Source organism: Trichosurus vulpecula, chromosome 8 (genome assembly GCF_011100635.1).
Source record: "Trichosurus vulpecula isolate mTriVul1 chromosome 8, mTriVul1.pri, whole genome shotgun sequence".
Taxonomy (NCBI): domain Eukaryota; kingdom Metazoa; phylum Chordata; class Mammalia; order Diprotodontia; family Phalangeridae; genus Trichosurus; species Trichosurus vulpecula.
The window spans coordinates 220,523,113-220,545,829 of record NC_050580.1 but is presented as its reverse complement, the minus strand read 5'-3'; the positions used below and the strand labels follow the sequence as shown (position 1 = coordinate 220,545,829).

The 22,717-nt window shown below is 38.4% G+C and overlaps 1 protein-coding gene across 2 annotated transcripts in view; it reads right to left on the bottom strand.

The window, feature by feature from the left end:
* Positions 1-311: 311 nt before the first annotated feature.
* Positions 312-22,717, bottom strand: part of SYNE2 (spectrin repeat containing nuclear envelope protein 2) — a 430,582-nt gene continuing 408,176 nt past the window's right edge. For both annotated transcript variants that reach the window (XM_036734278.1, XM_036734277.1), the window contains 14 exons: positions 22,339-22,521; positions 20,171-20,308; positions 18,654-18,848; positions 17,237-17,519; positions 16,604-16,672; positions 15,555-15,694; positions 13,330-13,441; positions 10,528-10,739; positions 8,862-9,062; positions 7,021-7,149; positions 5,077-5,268; positions 2,959-3,048; positions 2,019-2,065; positions 312-1,615 (listed from right to left, as the gene is read on the bottom strand). In XM_036734278.1, the coding sequence (XP_036590173.1) occupies positions 1,384-1,615; positions 2,019-2,065; positions 2,959-3,048; positions 5,077-5,268; positions 7,021-7,149; positions 8,862-9,062; positions 10,528-10,739; positions 13,330-13,441; positions 15,555-15,694; positions 16,604-16,672; positions 17,237-17,519; positions 18,654-18,848; positions 20,171-20,308; positions 22,339-22,521 (2,223 nt within the window). In that variant the 3' untranslated portion in view covers positions 312-1,383. The remainder of the gene's footprint in view (positions 1,616-2,018; positions 2,066-2,958; positions 3,049-5,076; positions 5,269-7,020; positions 7,150-8,861; positions 9,063-10,527; positions 10,740-13,329; positions 13,442-15,554; positions 15,695-16,603; positions 16,673-17,236; positions 17,520-18,653; positions 18,849-20,170; positions 20,309-22,338; positions 22,522-22,717) is intronic.

The window sequence follows — 22,717 nt, the reverse complement described above, 5'->3', positions numbered from 1 at the left end:
TGAGGATGATAGAGTGGCAGAAAAGGTAGTAGAAAGTGCTAAAGAATCATAACTTTTAGACAGTGCTGGTACTTTGTGCGTATTTGTATTTAGCTGTCATTGGCTATGTGATTTACTGACTCCAGTGCACTAGAAAGACATGCACAGGATGAAGTGTGGAGGGGTCATAATTGGTACCAGCAAGAACCCAGTTCCACTGAAGCGCTAAACGAAAACCATTGTAATCCAGCCTACAGGCTGTTCGACACTTAGAACAAACTGAGTTTTCACTCCACAGAGGACTCAATCAATCACACATCAGAAGCTAAAAGTTACAAAATTCAGTGTTGCAAAGAGGGCAGATTTCTTTTTAATGAGAAAAACAACAACACACTGGAAGAGTACATGCCACAACTAGCTTCGTGTTTCTGTACCAACCCACTTGACTATACAGTTTAACAACAACAAAAAAGACCCTGCAGCATCACTTTATAAAGTGTGAAAAATCTTACAAAGTTAACTTATAAAAAACATATCAGTCTGTCTTTTGTCATTTACTGTACATTAGTCAAAAGCTTAAGCTAAAGCCCAGATTTTTAAAAAATCGAATTTTACATTATTCATTTGTATTCATACAGTAATTTAGAGAAATAATTTCAAAAATATGCACAATATGAAACCACATCCATGCAATAGAATAATTATTTTTAGAAAAGCACTTTTCCAACTACATATAAAAAAGTCGGACTCAGTAGACAAATACAAGACACTTTACATTTAGAACTGACTAGTATCAAATTTCATTGTATTCTGGTTCTCCAGCAATTTTGTGCTAAACATCTCAAATGTGATTGTATCGATCAGTTTTATCACAAAGTGTGGACTGGAGGTTTTGAACCATTAAGGGACATCTTATTCCCTAAGCTATTTACTTTTACTGTACATACTGTAGTGAAAACTACTACTTAGTAACTGTAGGCTACATGGGATAACTAATTTTCCCTTCTGTAAACTCATCTTAAGAGTTTTGGAAATAAAAAGTCAGCATCCACAAAAATGCTTGGCTCTTCCGCACACAGTTTTAATAGGCTAAACGTGAACAGAAACCACTGAGTTTTGCCAAAGCAACTAAGGTCTCTCACAGAACAACTGGTGCTCTGAGGTCTGACCAGGTCCTCACCCCAGTGTAAGAATGTCATATAACATTACACCCTTGGACTGTGTGCCAGTTGCCATGAACCACACATCCATCCCAGCGATAGTGGCTTCAGAGACGCAGACTCCAATTCATGGCACGTGAACATGGTGCCTAATGGAAAAGCTACTTACATTGGGATTGAAAGCACTAGGGGCCCCAAGACTTGAGCACCCACACTAAATGTGTTGGTATAGGATGCACCCTCTCTATGTTGGTGGGGGCCCATTGATGTACCTCAGCATAGGATAGAATGATCGGGCAAAATTGTTGGCTTGGGTGCAACTGTAGTCTTCCTCTGAAGATGGGATCATGCAAGCCAGAAGCAAAAAGAGGAGGAAAAACAACTGGAAGGGCAGAGCTGCTCTAAACACCCGGTAAAGGAAGGAGCGGGGCCCAGAGCTGGTCAGAGTTGAGGGAGGTTCAGAGAGATGTTCTGCTCTGTAAATAAAGGACAACAATTGGTTAGCAATAAGTTTCAAAGAGCAGAACACCTAGTGAGACTTCCTTAGCCCTCTTACTCCCTAAATGTTGAGTTCTAAAAGATTTTTTTTAAAGGTACTGACCCATGTTAGTCTCAGCCATGCGACTTCCTGCTTTTACATTTTAATGAGATTGGAATCATAGAATTCCATCCAAGGAAACAAAAATGCTAAGGACAGGAATACAGCCTTAATTTCCGAGGAATGATAAACATTGAGAGAATAGAATGCTGAAGTGGAGAAGGTGTCAAAAATCATACAGAAGCGTCAATATTTGCATTGACAATTATTGGTGGGTAGAGAAAAGATGAGACAGAGAATGTGGATTTCCCATGTTAATCATTAGTATGAGATCATGTTACCTGTTATCTTTCTTGCTTTCTTCTTCTGTAATTCTCTCTGCTCCAACCTGTTGGGATGAAAAGGATCTAATTAGTAAGTTGAAGACACTTTAGTCAAAATACAGACAGATGCAGCCAAAGACGTGGAGTTTCAGGCATTACTGGCATGGGATTTGAAATGGGGGCAAACCTATGTGATGATTTTTCTTTCCCTCAATATATTATAAGAGGGAGAGGAGTTCAATTTGGAGAGAGGAGAAGAAAGGATTTTTTTTTTACCCTAGAAATGGCTGCATTGTAAAGACAACAGGCAGCAATAAAATAGATTTTTAAAAATAGGTAGGAAATAGCAAAAGCTCTTTCACTTTTCATTTGTTGATAAAATTCCATCTGGAAATACATTCAACACTGCTCTTGGGCACTTTGGAAGGACTTATTATTTTTTCTGAGTAAGCTTTTTCAACATGCCCCAAAAACAAATCATAGATAAGATTAGGGATTGATTAAAGACCTTCTAATTTGATTGGAATGTGTATAATCTGACTTTCTCAGTAGCATATATCAAATGAGTGCTAATCTAGCAACCCGAAAATTTGACTGTTCAAAACAAAATAGCTGATGTAATGGTGTCTAAGGCCCCTTCTGGCTCTAAATCTTGGATATTATGACTTGGACCAAGGGAATAGACAAGCTAGGTAACTGCTATCTGAAGGGTCCTCTTGTGGAAGAGGGGTTATACCTGTTCAGCTTAACCCCAAAGGGTAGAACTAAGAATTTGGATTAGGTTTCATTGGCAATTAGATCTAAGAAAGGAATGAGTTGCAATGATATGTGTTTATGGAACCTTGTCTAAATGTCTTAGTGAGTACTAGGGTTGTGTCATCAGGATAACATATTCTAATAATGCAAATTTCATTATCAAAGGAAAAAGTGGTGGGTTTTTTTTTTGTTTTTTTTTTACCTTTTCTTGCTCAGTAGGCATGGACTTCGATGACAGATCATGGCCACTACTGTCTACATTGTCAAAAGTTGTCAATGTTGTATCCTCATCCTGAAATCCATAAATCAAGCTTAAATGGGAAGAACTTGAAGCAAACATCAACAAAGTATAATTCAACACAAATATGAGTCCAGCACAAATGCTAGGATGTAAATGCCTGAAGCGTTCTCAGGGCACAAAAGCATGCAATCTTCCTCCTCCCCAGTCACAAGAAATGTGGATTGAATCAACTTCAATGAAGTCACGATCTCCTGGTGCACACCTTTTCCTACTAGCGAGGATGTCAACCCATCTCTACTTTCTCCTTATGTGCCGCTTTTCTCAGTTTCTTTTCAGAAATCCTTCACAGAGAAGGTACCCAATGCTCTAAAAAATTTTCATTTTAATATTTCCCAGAACTCAGGGCAATGCTTGGGCTGTCATGTCTCACTCTGGCTACATGACTAGCCCATCATCTCTTCCAATTGTGAATCATTAAGTCCTCATATGATACCTCACCTATAAGTTAGTAGTATGACGACCTCCTACTTTGCAAAGATTTAAGTACTGTATATAAATGTAAATATAAACCACCACTCATCATTAAGAATTCAGATCTTAAGCAGAACCCTTGACTCCAAAAGGAAGTCTACTACGTCTATCCTTATCTGGTAAAAAGGTTACAGTTCCTTTGCCTTCTTGAATAGAAAAGTACTTGAAGGGCAGGGCTGATTTTCCTAAAACTATCACGTTTGCTCCTTTATTTCTCAGAAGCCAGAATCAGTTGAGAGGTGCAGAGGAGTGAAGCCTATTACTGCATGTATACTTGTATCCATTTTCTGTGTGCGCACCATTGGTGGTTATACTATTAAGTCTCATAGTTAGATTTAAAAGAGTGTGAGGATGAATTTCTATTCCTTGAGATCCAGATATGGGCAATTTTATATGTACACAAAAAATGCAACATATTTATATTTATTCTAGGCAATTGCCAGTGTCCTTTGGAGTAAATACTTTAGAATCTTTCTTACAGAGTATCATTTTTCCCTTCACTAGTTTATTCCTAAGCCCCTGCTGCCCTACTCCCTCTTCCCCTTTTATCAAAGCATGGTTAGTGCCAAGACAGGCATGCATGAGATGGCTAGGTGGCACAGTGAGTCGAATGCTAAATTTGGAAGCAAGATCAAATCCTGTCTCAGTTTCCCTATTTGTAAAACAAAGATAACAATGGTACTTATTTCACAGGGTTGTTGTGAGGACCATGAGATAACAGGTAAAGTACTTTGCAAACCTTAAATTGCTATTATATTTGACAAATTGATATGAATACAGAGTAGCAGCCATGGTGTACCCATCGTAACAGGTACAGACACAGATGCTATCTTGAAAGTGGATCTGAAAACCCCAAAAGAAAGAGCTCCCCCTTCTTGTCCCCCTGGGAGCAGTAGCATCACTTTTGTATCCTCTCCCCTTCATTCCAATCCCTTTGCCAAGCAGTCCTCACGACCAGGCCACTGAGCATGTCCTCTGACTATCAACAGATTTCCATTCCCTTGCCATACCATAAGAGGGAGCAACCATAGCATAGTGACAGGTACTCTAGGTGGCAAAGTGGGAAGGAGACTGAGGATCAAATTCTGGCTCTGGAACTTACTAGTTGTAGGACCATAGTCTAGTAATTTAACTTTCAGAGTTTTGGTTTAGTCCTTGATAAAAGAAGACCAATCCTTATACTACCTCCCTCCTTCCCTCCTGGTGTTGTTGTGAAGTATTTATCAACCCTCAAATGCTCTATAACTGTGAGCTATCACTATAGTTATGTCACTGTGGTATTGAGAAGGACAGAAACACCTGCACTGCAAGTGACCTGGGGACTAGAAGAAGTCCATTTATCTAATTTGTGTCTCCCTATAATCAGTTCAATTCCCTATCTTAGGAGGACTGCTGTCAACTCTTATTGCCCTTTCTGTTTTCCTCCCATAGACTGATAATATTGGGTTGTATAACTAGGATTCATTTTGCACATAATAGGCTGAGACATTTTTTTTCAAATCTTGATACATTACATTTAATATTTCTCTATAGAATAAGTTGGCTCACCTGGCTTCCCTGCAAAGATTCTAAATCTTGGGAGACTTGGTCCAGTAGCTGGTTGAGTTTCTTCCCAATAACATTAACTTTTTCATCAGCTTCAATATAATCTTCTCCATCTCCCTTAGCAAGTAGGTACTTTGAGATCTCCTGGAGAGAGCTTACTTGAAGCTGGTGCTCCAACAGCTCCTTTTCTAGTTGCTAAAAATAAACAAAAACTGAAAGATGTAAGGAAGAGAGGCTTCTCTGACTGAGAGTCACAGGGAGGAAGGAACAGATAGTGAGGCTGCCATTTCGGCATATAAGAATGTTAGCACCATATCATTTTATGAAATAGTACTATCCAAAAAAAAGAGATACTTCAATTCATTTTAAATTTAAATTATTGATATTCCAGTGTCCTGCATATCAGTAGGCGTTTCATGGATATTTGAAATGAATCAATATACTAATTTTGGTTTGTGGGTACATACACGTGTATGTTCTTATGCACAATATAAATACTGATCTTCTGAGCTTCCTAAAGGTAAAAATACTTTCTCTCCAGCAAATTTGTTGGCAGGTAAATTTTCTATCTAGCTGCTTTAGAATCTCATTATTTCCTCAAGGGCAGGATCCATTTTATTTTTAGTAGGTTCTACTCTAAGGAGCTCAGAGATATTAAATGGAGATCCTGAAACAAGACATTGTGCACAGATGACCTTACATGTAACATTCAAGAAGGATAGAGGAGAGTCCAGAAAGCTGGTTTGACTGCAAGAAGAATTGCTTGGTTTCATGGAGAAGATTCAAAAATAGTAAGCCATTACAAAAAAAAATCAAAGTTTAAAAAATGTCACTGTGGGCCTTTGTGATTGCAACTGAAAAGTATAAATCAAAGACTTCACCTCAGCCTTTTGTTACTGAATTATTCAGAGGCCAAGACAGTTTTTGGTAACCAGCTTTTCAACAGAGGTAATGATGAAAATTAAAACTGAAGGCTGTTTGGCTGGAGACCCTGAGAGAAAACTGTACAGTATCTATAGGCACAGATCCATCCAATCCTGATCTCAAGCTACTTAGCCTCAGTGACACCAGTCTCAAATTTGCCCCCAAATTAAAAATATCTGAAAGAAACACAAATCTAAATGCTATTTGAATTAAAAATCATCTGGCTGACTTCATGGTGCCTTGCATTTCCTGAACTAGATGAAGTGAAACACTGACCAGAGGATTAAAGTAAGTGATGCAAATGCTTTGAGTTCCTCTGTTTCTAAGCATCTGGGTGGTGGGAAGCAGGGACATTCATCTAGTCCAGGTAGTTTTATTATATCCTGTCAGTCTCTTTTAGGAATAAAGGACAAGGTAGTACAGTTGAGAAAATAGAGTACAGTATCATAAAAGTGATGCCCTCAGGGCAACCCAAAGGTTGCTGGGAGAGCCTGGAAAGCAGCCTAGAATTTCTATGTGAGGACCCCTTACTAAGATACAGTGAGCAAATAAGAGCAACTTGTTTTATTGTCATGTTTTTGGCAGACTATCCAGATCCAGTCTCATAACCAGACCCTGGTAGAAAAAGCACCTTTAGGGGCTCTGAAAATGAAGGACAGACAACAATAACTTTTCCACCAGATTCTAAATACCCCATGAGAGGGGAATGGTTGAATGGTGGTATATTTGTGTCATAGACTACTATAAATACTAGAAAGCAATGAAGACCAATAAGAGTAGGGAAAAAAAGAAGAACCAGAAAAACAGGGTTAGACCTATGCGGATAAGTGAAGGAGATTGAATGGACAAAGAATCCTGATGGGGATTTAGAGGGATGGGGAAAAAAATAGAAGTCTTAGTATAGTTTATATTTTAAAATTAAATACTGAAAAAATGTAAATAGTTGCCATTAAAATTCAGTTGTTTGATTTGATATTTCACTGTTATGTTTCTAATTTTAAAAGAAAGGAAAGAAAAAAGTACCATCAGCTCTTTCTGGCACTCCAGGATGGTATGGGGATCTGCATTTGGATCCACAACTTGGGCCTTACATCTCCGATTTTCTGCACTTGCTAGCCACAACAGGAGGGACTGACTCAGCTGATGAAAATCCTGGGGGTAAAAACAAACAAACAGGCAAATAAATCTCTTTTCACTGCAAATGAAAACAAAGCAGGTATCCATCCATAGGGGGAACGAAGGGCAAAACAAATCGTGGTACATGAACGTAAGGAAATATTGCTGCTCTCTCTCTCTCTCTCTCTCTCTCTCTCTCTCTCTCTCTCTCTCTCTATATATATATATATATATATATATATATATATACATATATATATATGTAAATAAAAATCTTGTGGAAAATTTTATTTATATACATATATTTCTATCAGTCATTCTCACAGAATTTTAAAGTAGGACCCTCAGCAGCCAGCCCATACTACACCAAAAACTGATCCCCACAAATGGTCATTCGAGCATTTGTCTTGAAGACTTTTGATGAAAAGCCCATACCACCTGGATAGGCAGACCATTTCACTGTTTGCTTTTAGGAAGCTTTGCCCTATGGCATCAAGTCTAAATTTGTTTCTTTGTGACTTTTACCTCTGTGGTGAAAAAGAACAAATCTAATGCTTCTTCCTTAGGATAAGTCTTTCAAATACTTGAAACCATCTCTCCACCCCTTACTGAATTTCATTGTCTTAGATCTGGCCAATGCTCTTGCCTGAGGAATTCTTTAGGGATCTTGGCCTCTGTCCTTCAGAAGTATTAGCTATCCCACCCAGTGAACTGTCATCTACAAATATGATTAGCTAAGCTATCTATACCTTTACTCCAGTCATTAATTAAAAAAAAAATTAAGATAAGGCCAAGCACAGATCTCTGAGGTTTTCTTTCAAAGATCTCCTGTAAAGTTGACACTGAACCTTTAACAACTCAGTTTGATCACTCTACTAGTTCCAAATCCACTTAATAGTGTTACTGTCTTGAACCACATCTCTTCATATTTTCCACAAGAACTGTGAGATACTTTTATCAATTTTTTTCATTGTCATTTGCAATTAGAAAAAAAAAAAGATGAAACCAAATGGCCTAGTCCAGAAAGCAAGAAAAGGAAAGGGGGTGGAAGTAAAAAGAAGAGACACAAGGATTTGAAGAGGATTGGCTCTAACAATAATAGTGTTCTCAGCTTAGAAAGCCGAATATTTCCAACTTTTGAATTCTCTGATAGGATTAAATAATGAAGCACCCACCTAATAAAAATATTGGCCTTGTGGGTTTAAAAAAAAACTTCTGTTCAGTGTGGCTGTGGAAGCAGATCTGCTGGCAGTGGTTATGAAGCCTAAGAGGTTTATTCAGTCCAACCTACTCCTATGACAACTGAGAAAAGACACTCAAAAGGCTTCAAGTGAGTTTGGCTATGCAGCTAGTAAGCAGTAAAGCTGAGATTTGACCACAGGTCTCCAGCCTTTAAATTCAGGGTTCTTCAGTGGAGTTCTTTGTATACCGAGGACAAGCTCCATGTCAGGCGGGAATAGTTAAATTAACCCATTGGAGAGCACGAGAGTACCAAACCCTCCCTTGGGCTGAGTGAAGGAGGGATGGAAGGCAGCACCAGTTCCTTTAGAATCTGGCCATGCCTTCCTTGGGGATTCCTGTAGTACATCATGGTTCCAAACACACCAAAGCCCACTTATTACCTTGAGCATCTCAACTGCTGAAATGCTACAAAAACCTGCTCATTAACAGCCTCCTTGTAAGCCATGCACTTGTGTGAGAAAACATAGCGTTAGATGTACTGGGGTCCTCTCAGCTGGTCAGTGTACCTGGCATTGCATGAGGGAATGCTGCAAGCTCTCTCTCCAGCTGTCCAACAAATGATTTGCCTTTTCCCAGAGCAAATTCAGCTGCCGGAGTCTGTTCTGGAGTTCTTTGGATTCAGTGTTATCTGGCTGCTGCAATTTCTTGCTGCTCAAGTTGATGGAGATCACTAATGCCTTGTAGTTATCAAAGGCTTTTAGTATATCCTAACAGTGGAAAGGCGAGAAGGAGTAAAGAAAAAAACAGTTTAAGGCCCTCCTGGGGGAAGAATGGTGCGGGTGCTCCCTTAGAAAGTTATCAGGAAAATCTATCAACACCCCCACCCCACCCCGAGATAGACAGATATGGGCACCTCCACCTCCCCTCAGGACTGGCTGAAAGCAGTCAGGTGAGGAGCAAGCCTGTGGAGGTCACTAAAATAGCCAGGGATCTCCAGCCAGTAAGAGTTTATATGCAAATAAGCCTCTCCCAGGCCTTAAGGGGAGTTAGTAATACTAGATCAAGCTGACCTCTAGCTCTACTTCCAAGTAGGATACCCTTAGGAAACTTTTCTGACCAGATATGAAATGGATGTGTGTGTGTGTGTGTGTGTATGTGTGTTTTACTAAGCCTATGAAATATTATCAGCTCACCTCAAAATTAGGAAACTCCACTACTTAACCATATATTAAAGACATTTTTTACAAGATCTTAAATATCATCCCCTAACTTCATGTAAATAGGGAACTCCACTACATATTTAACTACATATGACATTTTTATTAGATCTATGAAATATGATATATATTACATTTTTACTAAACTTATGAAATATTATCAACTCACTTCATGTAAATAGGAAACTCCCCTACTTAACCATATAAAAAGCCATTTTTTGCTAGACCCATGAGATAAGATCACCTTACCTCATGTAAATAGGTTACTCCATTATTTAACCACACATAAAAGATTTTTAATACCCCTATGAGATATCATCATCTTACCTAATATAAATAGGAGACTCCATATTTAACTTTACATGAAAAGGCTCTTTTTTTTTTTAACTAAACCTATGAAATATCACCACCTCATGTAAATAGGGAACTTCACTCCTCAGTCATAAGCTCACATTGATCTAAGGGAAAATTAGATCACGTCTTTTAGGGCTTGAGGGGATCCAGGGCATTAGTAACTTCACCTTTCAAATGAGAGGGCTGGATTAGAATATCTCTCTGGTCCCTTCAGCTGTAAGTCTAAGATTGGACAATAGAACATTAGAGAGCCAGCCTTACAATAGCTTCTAAAAAAATAAAACTTAGCTTTTTAATTCTGAGTGTTAAACTATTAAGTTGAAAAGATCTACAAGTGGTATCAAGTACATGGAAAGTATTTATGAAATTATTAATGCAGCATGGTATAGCAGAATGAGTGCTAGCATTAGCCTGGGTTCAAATCCCACTTAAGATACTTACTTGCTCATCTGTAAAATGGGAATAATCCTTGTGCTATCTATTTCACAAAGCTGTTGTGGTGGAAAGTGCCCTTAGAAACAGGAGCTATTACTATTATTATCATGTGCTAGAGAGGAGCAGTCAAAGAAAACGTACATTGTATGTGTTTATATAACAGAAGCATAGCATTAGGTTCACCCACAAATTCTGACTACTTGACCCTGCAACCTGGCTAACGTACTTTTAATTTCTTCACTCTGAGCTCCGTTTCCTGGATGTTAGCTGCAGGCTCCGCCATCTCTAACTCTTCCAGCTCAGCTTCTGTTCCTTTCAGCCAAAGGGTGACATCATTGATATCTGAGTCCAGCTGCTGCCACTGCTTCAAGTTTTGTTTTGTTCTAAGTTTATTGCGAAGATCTTGGGCTTGAATGAGCTCCCAACTGTCAAATACACCTGAAGTGACAGGTAAGCCACCAAAATTCATAAAGAGGAATGTAAACAAAATATACATCAAACCAAGATGATGTTACTCTTATATTTATGGCTCTGGGCCTGATTCTGTGCCCCACCAATCAGGGCCTGGGCAATATAATCCATGTGGAGCTACAATCTTAGAGGGGTGGAAATTTTGGCCACTTCCCTCCTGCTATCCAATGGAGGGATTTCGTTTGCCCTTTCTTTCCGAAGGGTGACACTGTTGTCCCCCACAAAACTAGGACTGGAAAAACCAACCTTCTCACGAAATAAAGTGATGCCCCAATCAAGGTCAGCATTTCATCTCATAATGGTTTTGGAAAAAGGTTTTATTTTTTGCCCTTGCATGAGATATGACCTCTTAAAAAAACTATAAAATGAAACGGAAAATAAATGCAACAAAATGCTATTAGATGTCCAAGAGAAGAAAATTTATTTTTGACTGGGAAGATGACATTTGAGTTATTCTATGAAGGATATATAGTATTTGTTCTATTAGAAACTGGAGAGAAGGAAAGAATTTTTAGTTTAAGAGAGGTGATAAGAATAAAGGCTCAGAGACAAGAAAGCAGGGACAAAGTACTACAGTTTGACTAGACTACATGAAGAATAATATAAGACTGTAAAGATAAATTCTAACCAAAACATATACAGTGTTTAATGCCATGATGAGAAATTTGGACTTGAGTCCAAATAAATAAAGGCTTTTAAACTTTCATTTGATTGTAAATGCACATTAGGAAAATTAAGCTGGTCAAGAAGGGAGGTGACTTGTCCAAGGTCACACAGAAGAGCTGGGTTTTAAACTCTGAGTTCCTTTCAGCCTTAATTTATATGGAGGATGAACTGGAGACACAAAAAGATTAGAGGCAAGGAGACTAGTTAGGAGAGTATTGAAATAGTCAACGCAAGATAACGTATGGACTTTACTTATAGTGGGGGTGAGGGGAATTCATTCGTACACTTAAAAATCATTTATAAGATATTTACTACATGCAATGCCCTGGGCTAGGCACTGAGGGAAAAAAAGGTCAGTAATAGATGGTTGTCTTAGAAATAGATTGCTAGAGCAGGGTTTCTCAACCTTTTCTGTATCATCTTTTTGACAGATTAGTGAAGTCTACGAATCCCTCTCAGAAATATTTTTAAATGCATAAAATAAAATGCATGGGATAAAAAGGAAACCAATTATATTAAAATACAGATGTAATTTTTTTTTCCCTATCCAAGTTTATAGACCCCTTGAAGTCTATCCTTGGATTTTAAGTTAAGTATTTCTTTACGGAGAAATATCACACAGATGAAACCTACAGGTCTTGGTGGCCAGCTGGATATGGGAGATAAGAGAAAGAGAAGGAAAAAAAGATGTTTCCAACGTTCTGAGTATGCTAGTGCCATTGACAAAAATAAGAACCTAAGGAAGAAGAGCAGGTTTCAAGATAATTAGGGAATTATGGTCAGAAAGTCTTTCATTTAATGTTTTGTCTAGTGCTGGCCATTACTTAGATATTATGATTGGTAACTTGTAAAGGGAACCATATACAAAGACTACAAAAGATGGAGACAGTCAATAGAGGATGGGTTCTAGAAAGACAAATGCACTACACTGTTGGAATTTTAAATTATTACAACCACTCTGGAAAGCAATTTGGAATTCTTTAAAAATAATTCCTAAGCCCACACCTTTTGATACAGAGTCTACTGCTAGGCACATGCTCCAGACAACTCAAAGGCAGAAAGAAAGGCCCCATACATATCCAGATATCAATCACAACACATTTTGTGTTGAAAAAGAACTGGAAGGGGCAGCTAGGTGGCAATTAGGCCTGTGGTCAGGAAGATCTAAGTTCAAATCCAGCCTCAGACATTTGACCCTTACTAGCTGTGTGACCCTGGGCAAGTCACTTAACTCTGACTGTCTCACAAAAAAAAAATAAAGAATTGTAAACAAAGCAAGTGCCTATTGGTTAGGGAATAATGGCTAAACTTTAAGTTCCTCAGGAGCAAGAACTGTTTTTACTGGCTTTTCCCCCAGAGCGTAGCACAGTGCTGGGCACATAGTAAGCACTTAATTAATACATGCTGATTGAATGGTAAACAAATTGTGTAACAAGAATATAATACTATATTACTGCACCATAAAAAATGATGAATTTGAAGAACTGAGAGAAAAGCAGACTTATAGAAACTGATACAAAGTGAAGTAGGTAGAACCAAAATAACATAATATCTGCAACAACGTAAATAGAACAAGAATACAGAATTAAGCACTGTGTAATTATAATGACCAAGCTTGATCCCAGAAAAATTCACTTCCTACCCCTTCACTGAAAACAGCAAGGATTATGGGTGGGAGATGTTCCAGACACTGACAGATGTGTTGGTTCTGCTTGTTGGTTGTGGTGATTTTTTTTTTCTTTTTAAATCTTTATTAAAGGAAAGGCTTATTGGGACAGAGGTGTAGATTCAGAAATGACTGATATAATAACAAAAGATACTAATAAAAGGAACAAAAATAAAAGAAATGTGAGACAAAAATGTAAAAGAACCATAGAGGATTCAACTGTACCTGCTTGTTGTTCTGTATCTGTAAGACCCTTCTGCTCACTAGCATTTAGCATTCCAGGTCCTTCTCTCCCATTGTCCACACTCTCCATACCAGGAGGTATAAGCTGTTTAACCTAAAATGATTTAATTTTTAAGTTACTACCCACAAATTAAGTGTCTCTTGAAGAGTAATTCAATACACATCAATGGATTAGATATTACTGAGCCTGTTCCTCTCAAGAGCAGCTTTCTAATAATACAGATGCATTTGTACACATGTAGCATTGCATTGGTATATGTGCAAGCAAAGCTAATGGTAGAAGTAAAGCCTTGGCGTTTATATGTATGTAAAGCAGGAAGCAGATGAGAGGATGCTGATGCAATAAGATGGTCAATTTCATTTGCATGCTTCCTAACTTTCTTCATAAATGTAGCATGCAACAAAAAAAAGGTTGAAAACAATCATTGTGCTTACCAGCTTATTATTGTGTTAGCACTTTTACATTTTCACAGTGTTTTACAATTTTTTTAGTTATCCCTCCCAGTCACTCTGTAGAGGTGGTTGGCATTATTATCACCGGGAATTAGAAACATACAGAGTACAAATCAGTTTCCCAGTATCATTCATTACCAAATGCTTACTTTCATTGCACATACTGATTTTTTTTTCTTACTATCACAGAGCTGACTGGGCCATTCCTAAATATAATGCACTTTTTAGGAAGGACAGGCTCTATCAAGCTAGTATCCATGTTGGCTCTGTGCAGGCCTAAAGAAAAGTCACAAAAGTTTGATTCACTTAGACTACTCTTCATACAAGGTGACAGATAAAAGCTTTCTTAGAACGGCAAGTAAAGGACTCAACTCTTGAAACTGGTCGATATAGCCACACAAGAGTTGCCTGTAGAAGCCAGAGCACAGAGACAATTTGTTTTGAAGCAAAAGGCTCTACCCCGAGGTTTAGATAATGACACATTTCTCTGCATAGTCATTTCCTGATGACTACATATGAGGGGTTCTTAATTTGAGGTCTATTAACTTAAAAAATATATTAACTGTATTTTGATATAACTAATATCCTTTGCAATCCTATGCAGTTTATTTTATGCATTTAAAAACATTTATTCTGAAAAGCGTTTCATAGATTTCACCAGATTTCCAAAGGGTTCCATGATACAAAAACAGTTACGAACCCCTGGCCTAGACCAATCAGTGGGGTAATAAAAGAAACTTTAGCAGATTAAGAAGAATGGCCCTGACCTGTATAGCATAGCATGAACAAGCTGGGTTTGTCCAAGTACATTGAAACTGTTCACTAATTCAACAAACAGGGAAGTTTGGGGACTAGTGAGGCAAATGTATCAATTACTTTTAGTTTCTCAACAAGAAAACACTCTTAAAAAGGCAACAGTCAACTCTGGATTATTTTTAAAGCCATCAACTCATTTCTGTAGCATTTTCAGCTGTGTAGAAAGTGTATTTCTTTGCAACAGCCTTAGGAAGTAGGTAAGTAAAAGTACTGCTACTCCCATTTACAGATGGGGAAATGGAGGCTTGGAAAAATTAGATTATTTGCTCAAGTTCACACAGCTAATAAATATGGGGATGGGTGCCTGGATTAGAGATCTGGTCTGGGGTTTTCAAGTTGACCATTTTGGATTTTAGGCTGGATTCTCAACCAATCACTCAGAACTCTCCAGAGCTACCTCTTCCTACTTGCCTGCTCACAGCACATAGGCTCAATTTATAATTAACCCAAGAAAGATGTAATTAGTAAGGTAAATCTTCTATGATGCCAAATTCTCCAAGGTTTCTTGGAATCATATGTTGTTTTGGATTTTCCCTGTCTCAGCTCTTTCCACTGACCTGGATAATGGAGTTACATTCGCTGTGCTTAGTTATTAATGTTTTCTGGGCCAAGTAGATCTTTATTTGGTCAACATGATGCTAAAGAGGCCAACATCACATGTTTGAGTCACAAATAGCCTGGTTAGAATAACTGTCTTTTGGCCACAGATTGTGCTCCTAACCTAGAAGATTTTTGCTTCTGGCTGTAAAGGTGACTAGGCATGATGTGGGTAATGGGACACACAGCATAAACCGCCCATGAAAAAACAACTCTGGACACAGGCTCTGCATGTGAGTATTCAGAGTACAACACATCATTACTAATGTTATTGAAAACAACCATCATCATTTTTATTACTATCCATACTCTAGAGGTATAAAAGCAAGTAAGAGACTTACATATTCTGGACTGTATGGGGTACTTGTTTCAGGAGTGATTGGCAGTACATTCCTATCAACTTCGGTTTGTTGGTAGTGATGCTTTTGATGGGTAGGGCTGTCAGGAGTATGCCATCCATGAGCCTCAGAAATGGATTTACCTGAAACAAACATAAATAATATATATATTCCCTTCTATTCACTGCAGATGTGACATTATGTAATTGCACAAAAAAAAAGCATTATGAGTAACATGGCATCAGGTTATGGCATAAAAATGAGTTCTGCAGCTTTCCTTGCAAAGCATGCATGTTTGCAAAAGGTCAGTAGTGTCCCACATGGGAATGAGATGAATCATGCAGCTGTGGCACATTGTTTTCACGGAATGTTGTCAGGATGGGACGGAACACAAAGTTTGCTGCTGAGGCTGGTAGTTTTAGAAGCTGGGCTCTCCAGTCATGATATTAGCCTGCAATGACAGTTGAACTAAAGTGATGATGTATGTGTGATCTTTCAGGGGTCAAAGGAGTAATGAATGTCAGACTCTGGCTGGAGATATCAAAGGGTCTGTCCATGGCTCTGGTGTATACTACAGACCTAGTGGGGAAAATCACTGCCAAAGAAAAGTAGTGTTGCTTATGTTAAATAAATTTTAGCACTTTTTACCCAACTCCAACTCTTCTTCCCAGGAGATCACCATAAGCAAGAAAACAGTTTTAAACCAAACCACCATGGGGAAAAAAAAAAGCTTGGGCCATGCTTAAAGACTTCAGATCACAAGGATACAGTGAAGGAAACCCCTTCCACCTAAAGTTAAAGTCTGAGCTGCACAGGCCCGTGGAGTGAGATATGCATGATACTGAACTTAACTCCAGTTTTTATAGTAAGGTTTTCGAATGTGCATGTGAGTAGATGTGAGTAGTATTGCAGCATAAATACACCATGACCCAAAGACATGATGTCAACAAAAAGGCAAGAAGTCAGACATGACATGTGACAGAAGTTTAGGAACACAGCGTGCGCCACAGGAATGTTGCCATGTTGAGACACATGCATTGGCAGAGGCCTACCAGAAGATGCTTTCAAAGTTTTTGTGGTCATTTTAAGGTATGCCTCAGGATTTTCAGTGATTTCTACATCTGAAAAAGAACAATGTCATTTTCCTCACTGGAGAAAATACTTAGGTTGACTATTTAAAATAGCAGAACTGTTGTTAGCTGAGAGGTGAAAGCCATCGATTTCTGCAATTTTAATAAAGGATATTTAAAAAAAAAACAACTGTATTACAGCCAACTCTTAATTATCCATGGCACTGGGGGGATTGGGTTGGGGACAGAAGATGAAACTGACAGAAAATCGAAACACCTTATTTCAACTAAGAACTTCAATTTCTTCCCTAACCAGAGCTACTAATGAGGCTTTCTGTAATGGTTAGATTTGAATTTTTACTTTTTAATTCTTTCCCCTTTCTGCTCTCTAAAGTAGTAGGTCAAAAACATCAAGGAAATAACCACAATGTAGAGGAACAGATGGGATGAAATAAAGTGGTAAAAAGGCTAGGTAATCCATAAATTGGAAAATCAGTGCTCAGATAATTGAAGAATTGGCAATGCCACTTGGCTATTTAAAAAGAAAAAATCCAAGCAAACCTATCATACCAGGAACCCTGGGGGAAACCTTCTCTCAAGATTTATGGCCTTTACCTGACACTGCACTGTAGTATGGTCCTTCTTCATCATCTTCATGAGAGGAGGAGCCCCCCACATCACCTGTGTGATCCCATTCAAGTGGAATAGAGTCCACACTGACAGGGGTCTCACAGCCTGACCGTTCATGTCCCAATGGGGGAGGCATAAGATGACAAAGAGACTGAGGGGATGATGGTCCCTCATTCACCTCCTTCTTATGCCAAGAGTCACTTTGTATTTCTCTTGAATCTTCCACATCTGTTTCATTTTCAGAGGCTTCTTTTTCGTCATCTAATCCCTGAAGAAAAGACAATTTTAAAAAAATGAAACAAATTAGGCTGAGGAAGAATATGGGGAGATGATTTCACCTTTTGGGAACAGGGTGGGGCTGAGGGGAGGATTTCCTGCTACAGAATGTCATCACTCAAGTGTAATTGTAACCAGGAAGTTATTGCTCTATTTTATTACTCGACTTGCAAATTCATTTTCTTTTAATTCTCTGTACACTGTATCTCACTTGAGTCATAGGAAGGAAATGATGGAACATGCCAGATTTTAAAATAGATGGAACTGTGGGGTAATTTTGCTGGCTACACTTATGGAGAGGGGGGGGGAGGTAACTGTCTACAGAACGAGATAAAAGAAAGGGTCACTTGTGCTTTTAAGTAGCCATCATTAAATAATGTTCTCAGCACAGCAAGGTTAGGTAGGCACTTTTAAGCCATGACTTGTACCCAATAGCCACTTGCAAAAAGAAAAAAAAAATGGAATTTGTTCTTTTAACGACTGCCTAAGAAGGCATTGAAGCTGCTTTTGCGAATTGATGCTCTTGGACAAAACCAGTCAATTCCAAAAGAGAGCAAAGCACCAGGAAATTCTAAAAATAAATGAACCAGCAATTAATATAAAGTAAATGACAAATATTTACTAGTAGTAAAATTTTTTTTAAAACCGTCATTAACTGATTCTGAGTAAGTTTGTTTACACATGCTCAGAGAAGGCTACATTCAGGAACACAATACAACCACACTCAAAAAGATGCAGTGATTTTGTTTAAATGATTAAGTTCAACAATCATTAAATATCTCCCAGATGAAGGATACAATAAAATCCTAATGACACTGAACGAAAGTCTAATGTTTTCCACAAACATACTTTACAACTGCTAGTTTCTCATTGTTTGCCCATCAGAAAATAAGTTTAGATTCTGTGTGGCATGGAGGGCATGATGGGAAGGCAATGCCCTGCAGAACGATAATAAAATAGAAACCAGAATCTCTCACCATAGCTTGTTAAAAACAAAATAATTCGTATGTGTGGACTCCTAAACAGAGTAATATTTAGATATCTATTTCCAATTCACAAAAACAAACAATTCGAAACCAATCTCAAATCTGTTATAGAACATCTACAATAAATGCGTTTCTCTTACTGGATTGTGAGAGGTCAGGCGCCGGTGAAATCGGGCCACTCGGCCAAAAACTTCTTGACAGTACCGATGGAGTTCTTCTAACTCATCTTCAATCAATACAGCATCCATCGGCTCACTCTTCTGAATCAGCTGCTCTCCAAATACAATTAACTGGTCAATCTTGTTGGTATTTAATGTAATTTCCTGTTGGAAACCCTGTTTAGAATATAAGAAAGGACTGCTTAAAATATTTTCCAGTTGGAGACCTAGGCTGGACTTTCCTCTCTGCAGAAAGAATGAAAACCTTTTTTTTAACCCAATTGTTATTAGTCTATTAAATTTATCAAAAGTCTACACTCAAAAAGCTTGCCACTTGCTGTTAAAATGCGCCCCTTTGTCAATGACAAACCATGAATCCGGTGGTCTGAAGATGAAGGACATGGTCAACTTTCTTCTCAAGGGATAATGGATGCAAAAAGCAGATTGAGATATACACTTTTGAACATAGCCTGTTGTGGGATTTTGTTTCAGTGGACCATGTATATTTGTTATGAGGATTATCTTTTCTTTTTTCATTTTAATTTTTAACTGAGAGGGAGAAATGCTTGTAAAAAACAATTTTTTAAAGTTTAAAGTAAAATACTTTCCCTCTTTACTTTTAAAAAATCCCTCACTTAGGAATTTTTCCATTTAAAAACTTTTTGAAAACTTGTCATGCTTGACTAGACACCATGTGAAGGAGACTATGTATCCTAATTCTCCCATGTTATTTTGCTAGTGGGCCTTTAATTTTGACCTTGTCATTTCCACGGTTCACATGTGTAAGGGTTTTTACTTAGTGTGTGGCAAATTTCACATCTTGGCCTTTCATAATACCTAATGAAGAGTCAGGTAGACAGCTCAACATCTGAAGCAATGGGCCTGGAGGCAGGAAGAAAAGTTCAAATCAGACACTTACTAGCTGTGTGACCCTGGGCAAGTCACTTAACCTCTGTTTGCCTTAATCCACTGGAGAAGGAAATGGCAAACCACTCCAGTATCTTTGCCAAGAAAACCCCATGGACAGTGTTGGAACAACAATACCTAATAAAGGTGGTAAGAGGCAGCCTTAACACAATAGAGAGAGTGAGTCTTGGAGTCAGAAAGAGCTGGATTAAATTCTGGCTCTGACATATAGAGGCTGTATGGCCCTGGGTAAGTCACTTAACAGCTCAGGGCCCCAGGCATCTCTCTGGTCCCAATCTAAATCAGGGCCTGTTTCCTGATCAGAAGTGTCCTACATGGATGCAATCTCAGACCTGGCTCCTTTCCATCCTTCTGTGTGACTGGGAAAAACAAAACAAAAAACAAATCCCAAGCAACTACCAGACTACAATCCATTCCCAGACTGCAGAAAACAGCTTTCTGATGATGGAAAGCCAGCAGCTTTGGGAGCAGCCCAGATTCTTACAATCTGATCCAAGATCGCTTCCTGACACGCTGATTGGCCCATGGGGGCCCTGGTCTGCTTCAGGGACATGCTTACAAACAATGCTTACATGCAGCTGGCGCATTTTGTCATCCACATCGCTCTCAGAGAAATGCTCCACATTTGTCAGCTGCAGGTCCATTTCAGTGAGCCACACCAGAATGCTCTCCCGGGTCCCTTCAAATTCTTCCCTCTGATTGGTAAAATGCTATACAATATAAGAACAAAAAGGTACATTTTAACTGCTCAGCTAAGATTCACAGTATGTTTGATCTATATTCTAATTCTGCCTCTAGCAGATGACTGTAGAAAGAGCAGCACGGTAAGAAAGACCATTCTCCTGAGGAGTCAGCGAGCTGGGCTTTAATCCTGGGGCAAGTTTTCTCAACTATAAAATGAGGGGGTGGGATTTAATTATCCCCGAGTTCCCTTGCAGCACTAAATGGGTGATTTTATAATCTCTCTTTCTCTGGGCCTCAGGTTTCTCATTGTAAAAAGACAGAGCTGAACAAGATACCACCAGAATTTAGAACTGGAAAAGGCTTTATAGATCATCTAAATCGAGCTCCTCATTTGACTGATGTGAAGTGATTTGCCTAAGGCCTCTAAGGTCCTTTCCCACCCTGGTATTAGTGCTAATGATTGCTCTGTGATTCAAGTGTTGGGTGACTTTAGTTCATTGGGTGCTTTCACTATTCTAATTTTGAGTACACCTTCTCAGAGAGAAAAGGGAAGAATCTAAATATTAAAAATGTTCCTGCAGCTAGCAAGGACAGACAAGCTCCTCTATCTGGAGTTGTGAACTCAGCAATGGTAACAACGGAATAAGGTTGGATTGAAGGCATTAAGTTGAAAATAAGAATAATAAAAAGGACAGATTCTCATCCTTCCAGAAAATTTTTAGCAAAGCTACAGGTAGAGGAGCAGAGAGAAAGTTGACTTATGGCACCTAACCAACCCACTGTTCTAGTTCTGCAAACCCATATTCAAACTCCCACATATTCAATCTTCTGAACTGATAAATATTGAAAGCAAATATTCTTAAAAACTCAAAAGAGGCAAATTCAGACCTCTGAAATAAGATAATGTGTTCTGTCAGACTAAGAGCAAAGTGTTCCATAACCTTTCATGATCTGTAGGCGGTCATTGTGCCAATGGGTTCTGGAAAGCACATCTCTTAATGCAAAAATGAAATCAGTGTAATCATAAATAGATGCGTATAGCAGAATTGCATTCTGGAAACATCTTGGACAAAGCAATGAGCATGAGGATTCCTGACAACGCAGAGATCTGGCTGATACAAATGTACCTAGCATTAGCTAGGTGGAAAAGTGAATAGAGTTCTGTACTTGAAATTAGGAAGACTCTAGATCAAATCTAGCCTCAGAATACTCACTAGCCCTGTGACCATGGGCAAGTCACTTCATCTCTGCGAGTCTCAATTTCCTCACTTATAAAATGGGAATAATTAAGAGCACCTACCTCACTGGCAGGAGTGTGTGTGTGTGTGTGTGTGTGTGTGTGTGTGTGTTCAAGGTAGTACGGTGGATAGAACACCAGGCTTTGAGTCAGGAAGACCTGATTTCAAATCTTGCCTCAGACACTTACTAGCTGTGTGACCTAGGCAAATCACTTAACCCTATTTGCCTCAGTTTTCTCTTCTGTAAAAATGAGCTAGAGAAGCAAATAGCAAACCACACCAGTATCTTTGCCAAGAAAACCCCAAATGGAGTAATGAAGAGTCAGGCACAACTGAAATGACTATACACAACAACTCACTGGGATGTTGTAAGGATCAAATAAGATAATGCATGTAAAGTACTTTGCAAACCTTAAAGCATTCCATAAATGCAATCCATTATTATTGTTAATTAGCTAATTATCATATCCTACAATACACATAGGAAAAAAAGGACTGGTTTCAGCTTATGTATAAGAATAAAAGATAAGGAATGTGTAAGTCATTTTTTAAAAATACAGATATATATTTTTCAAGATTTGAAAATACATTCAGGTTTTTTTCCCCTTAATTAAATGCAAACAAAAATTTTAAATATTTGTTTTTTTTTTTATTTTGAGTTTCAAAATGTGTAGGTCATTTTAAGAGAACTTAAACTCTTGCTTGGAATTCTTGGTTTCTATTGGTTGTCCTACAGACCATAAATCCCTCTTTTCTTCTGCAGTTTGCACCATTTAAAGACACAAGTCTTCATATAGCTGAAGTGATTTCAAGGTTACCTTGAGTCTCCGTAGAATAGCTGTGACTCGTCTTTGGAGGTTGTCCCACCGCTGATTGCCTTCATGAACCATCTGCTTCAGTTTGCTGGCGGTGTCTGTGCGGTTCTCTCGAGCAAGTCGCCTATATTGCTTATTGATGAGCTCCAGCTGAGTGAGTCTCTCATGAATCTGCCACTGAAAAGCCTGTATCACACACATAGGATATTGGTCAGAGTTGCCTCACAGTACTTTCCCCATCTAGCATGAAAAATGGATACTTTGGATGATTTTTTTCCACAGTTAGAAAAATCTAAACAAAAGGCATGTTATTAATGCTCCTGATAGACAGTTTTATATAAAACCAGCTAGACATCTGGAACAATAAAGCTGTAATATCTAT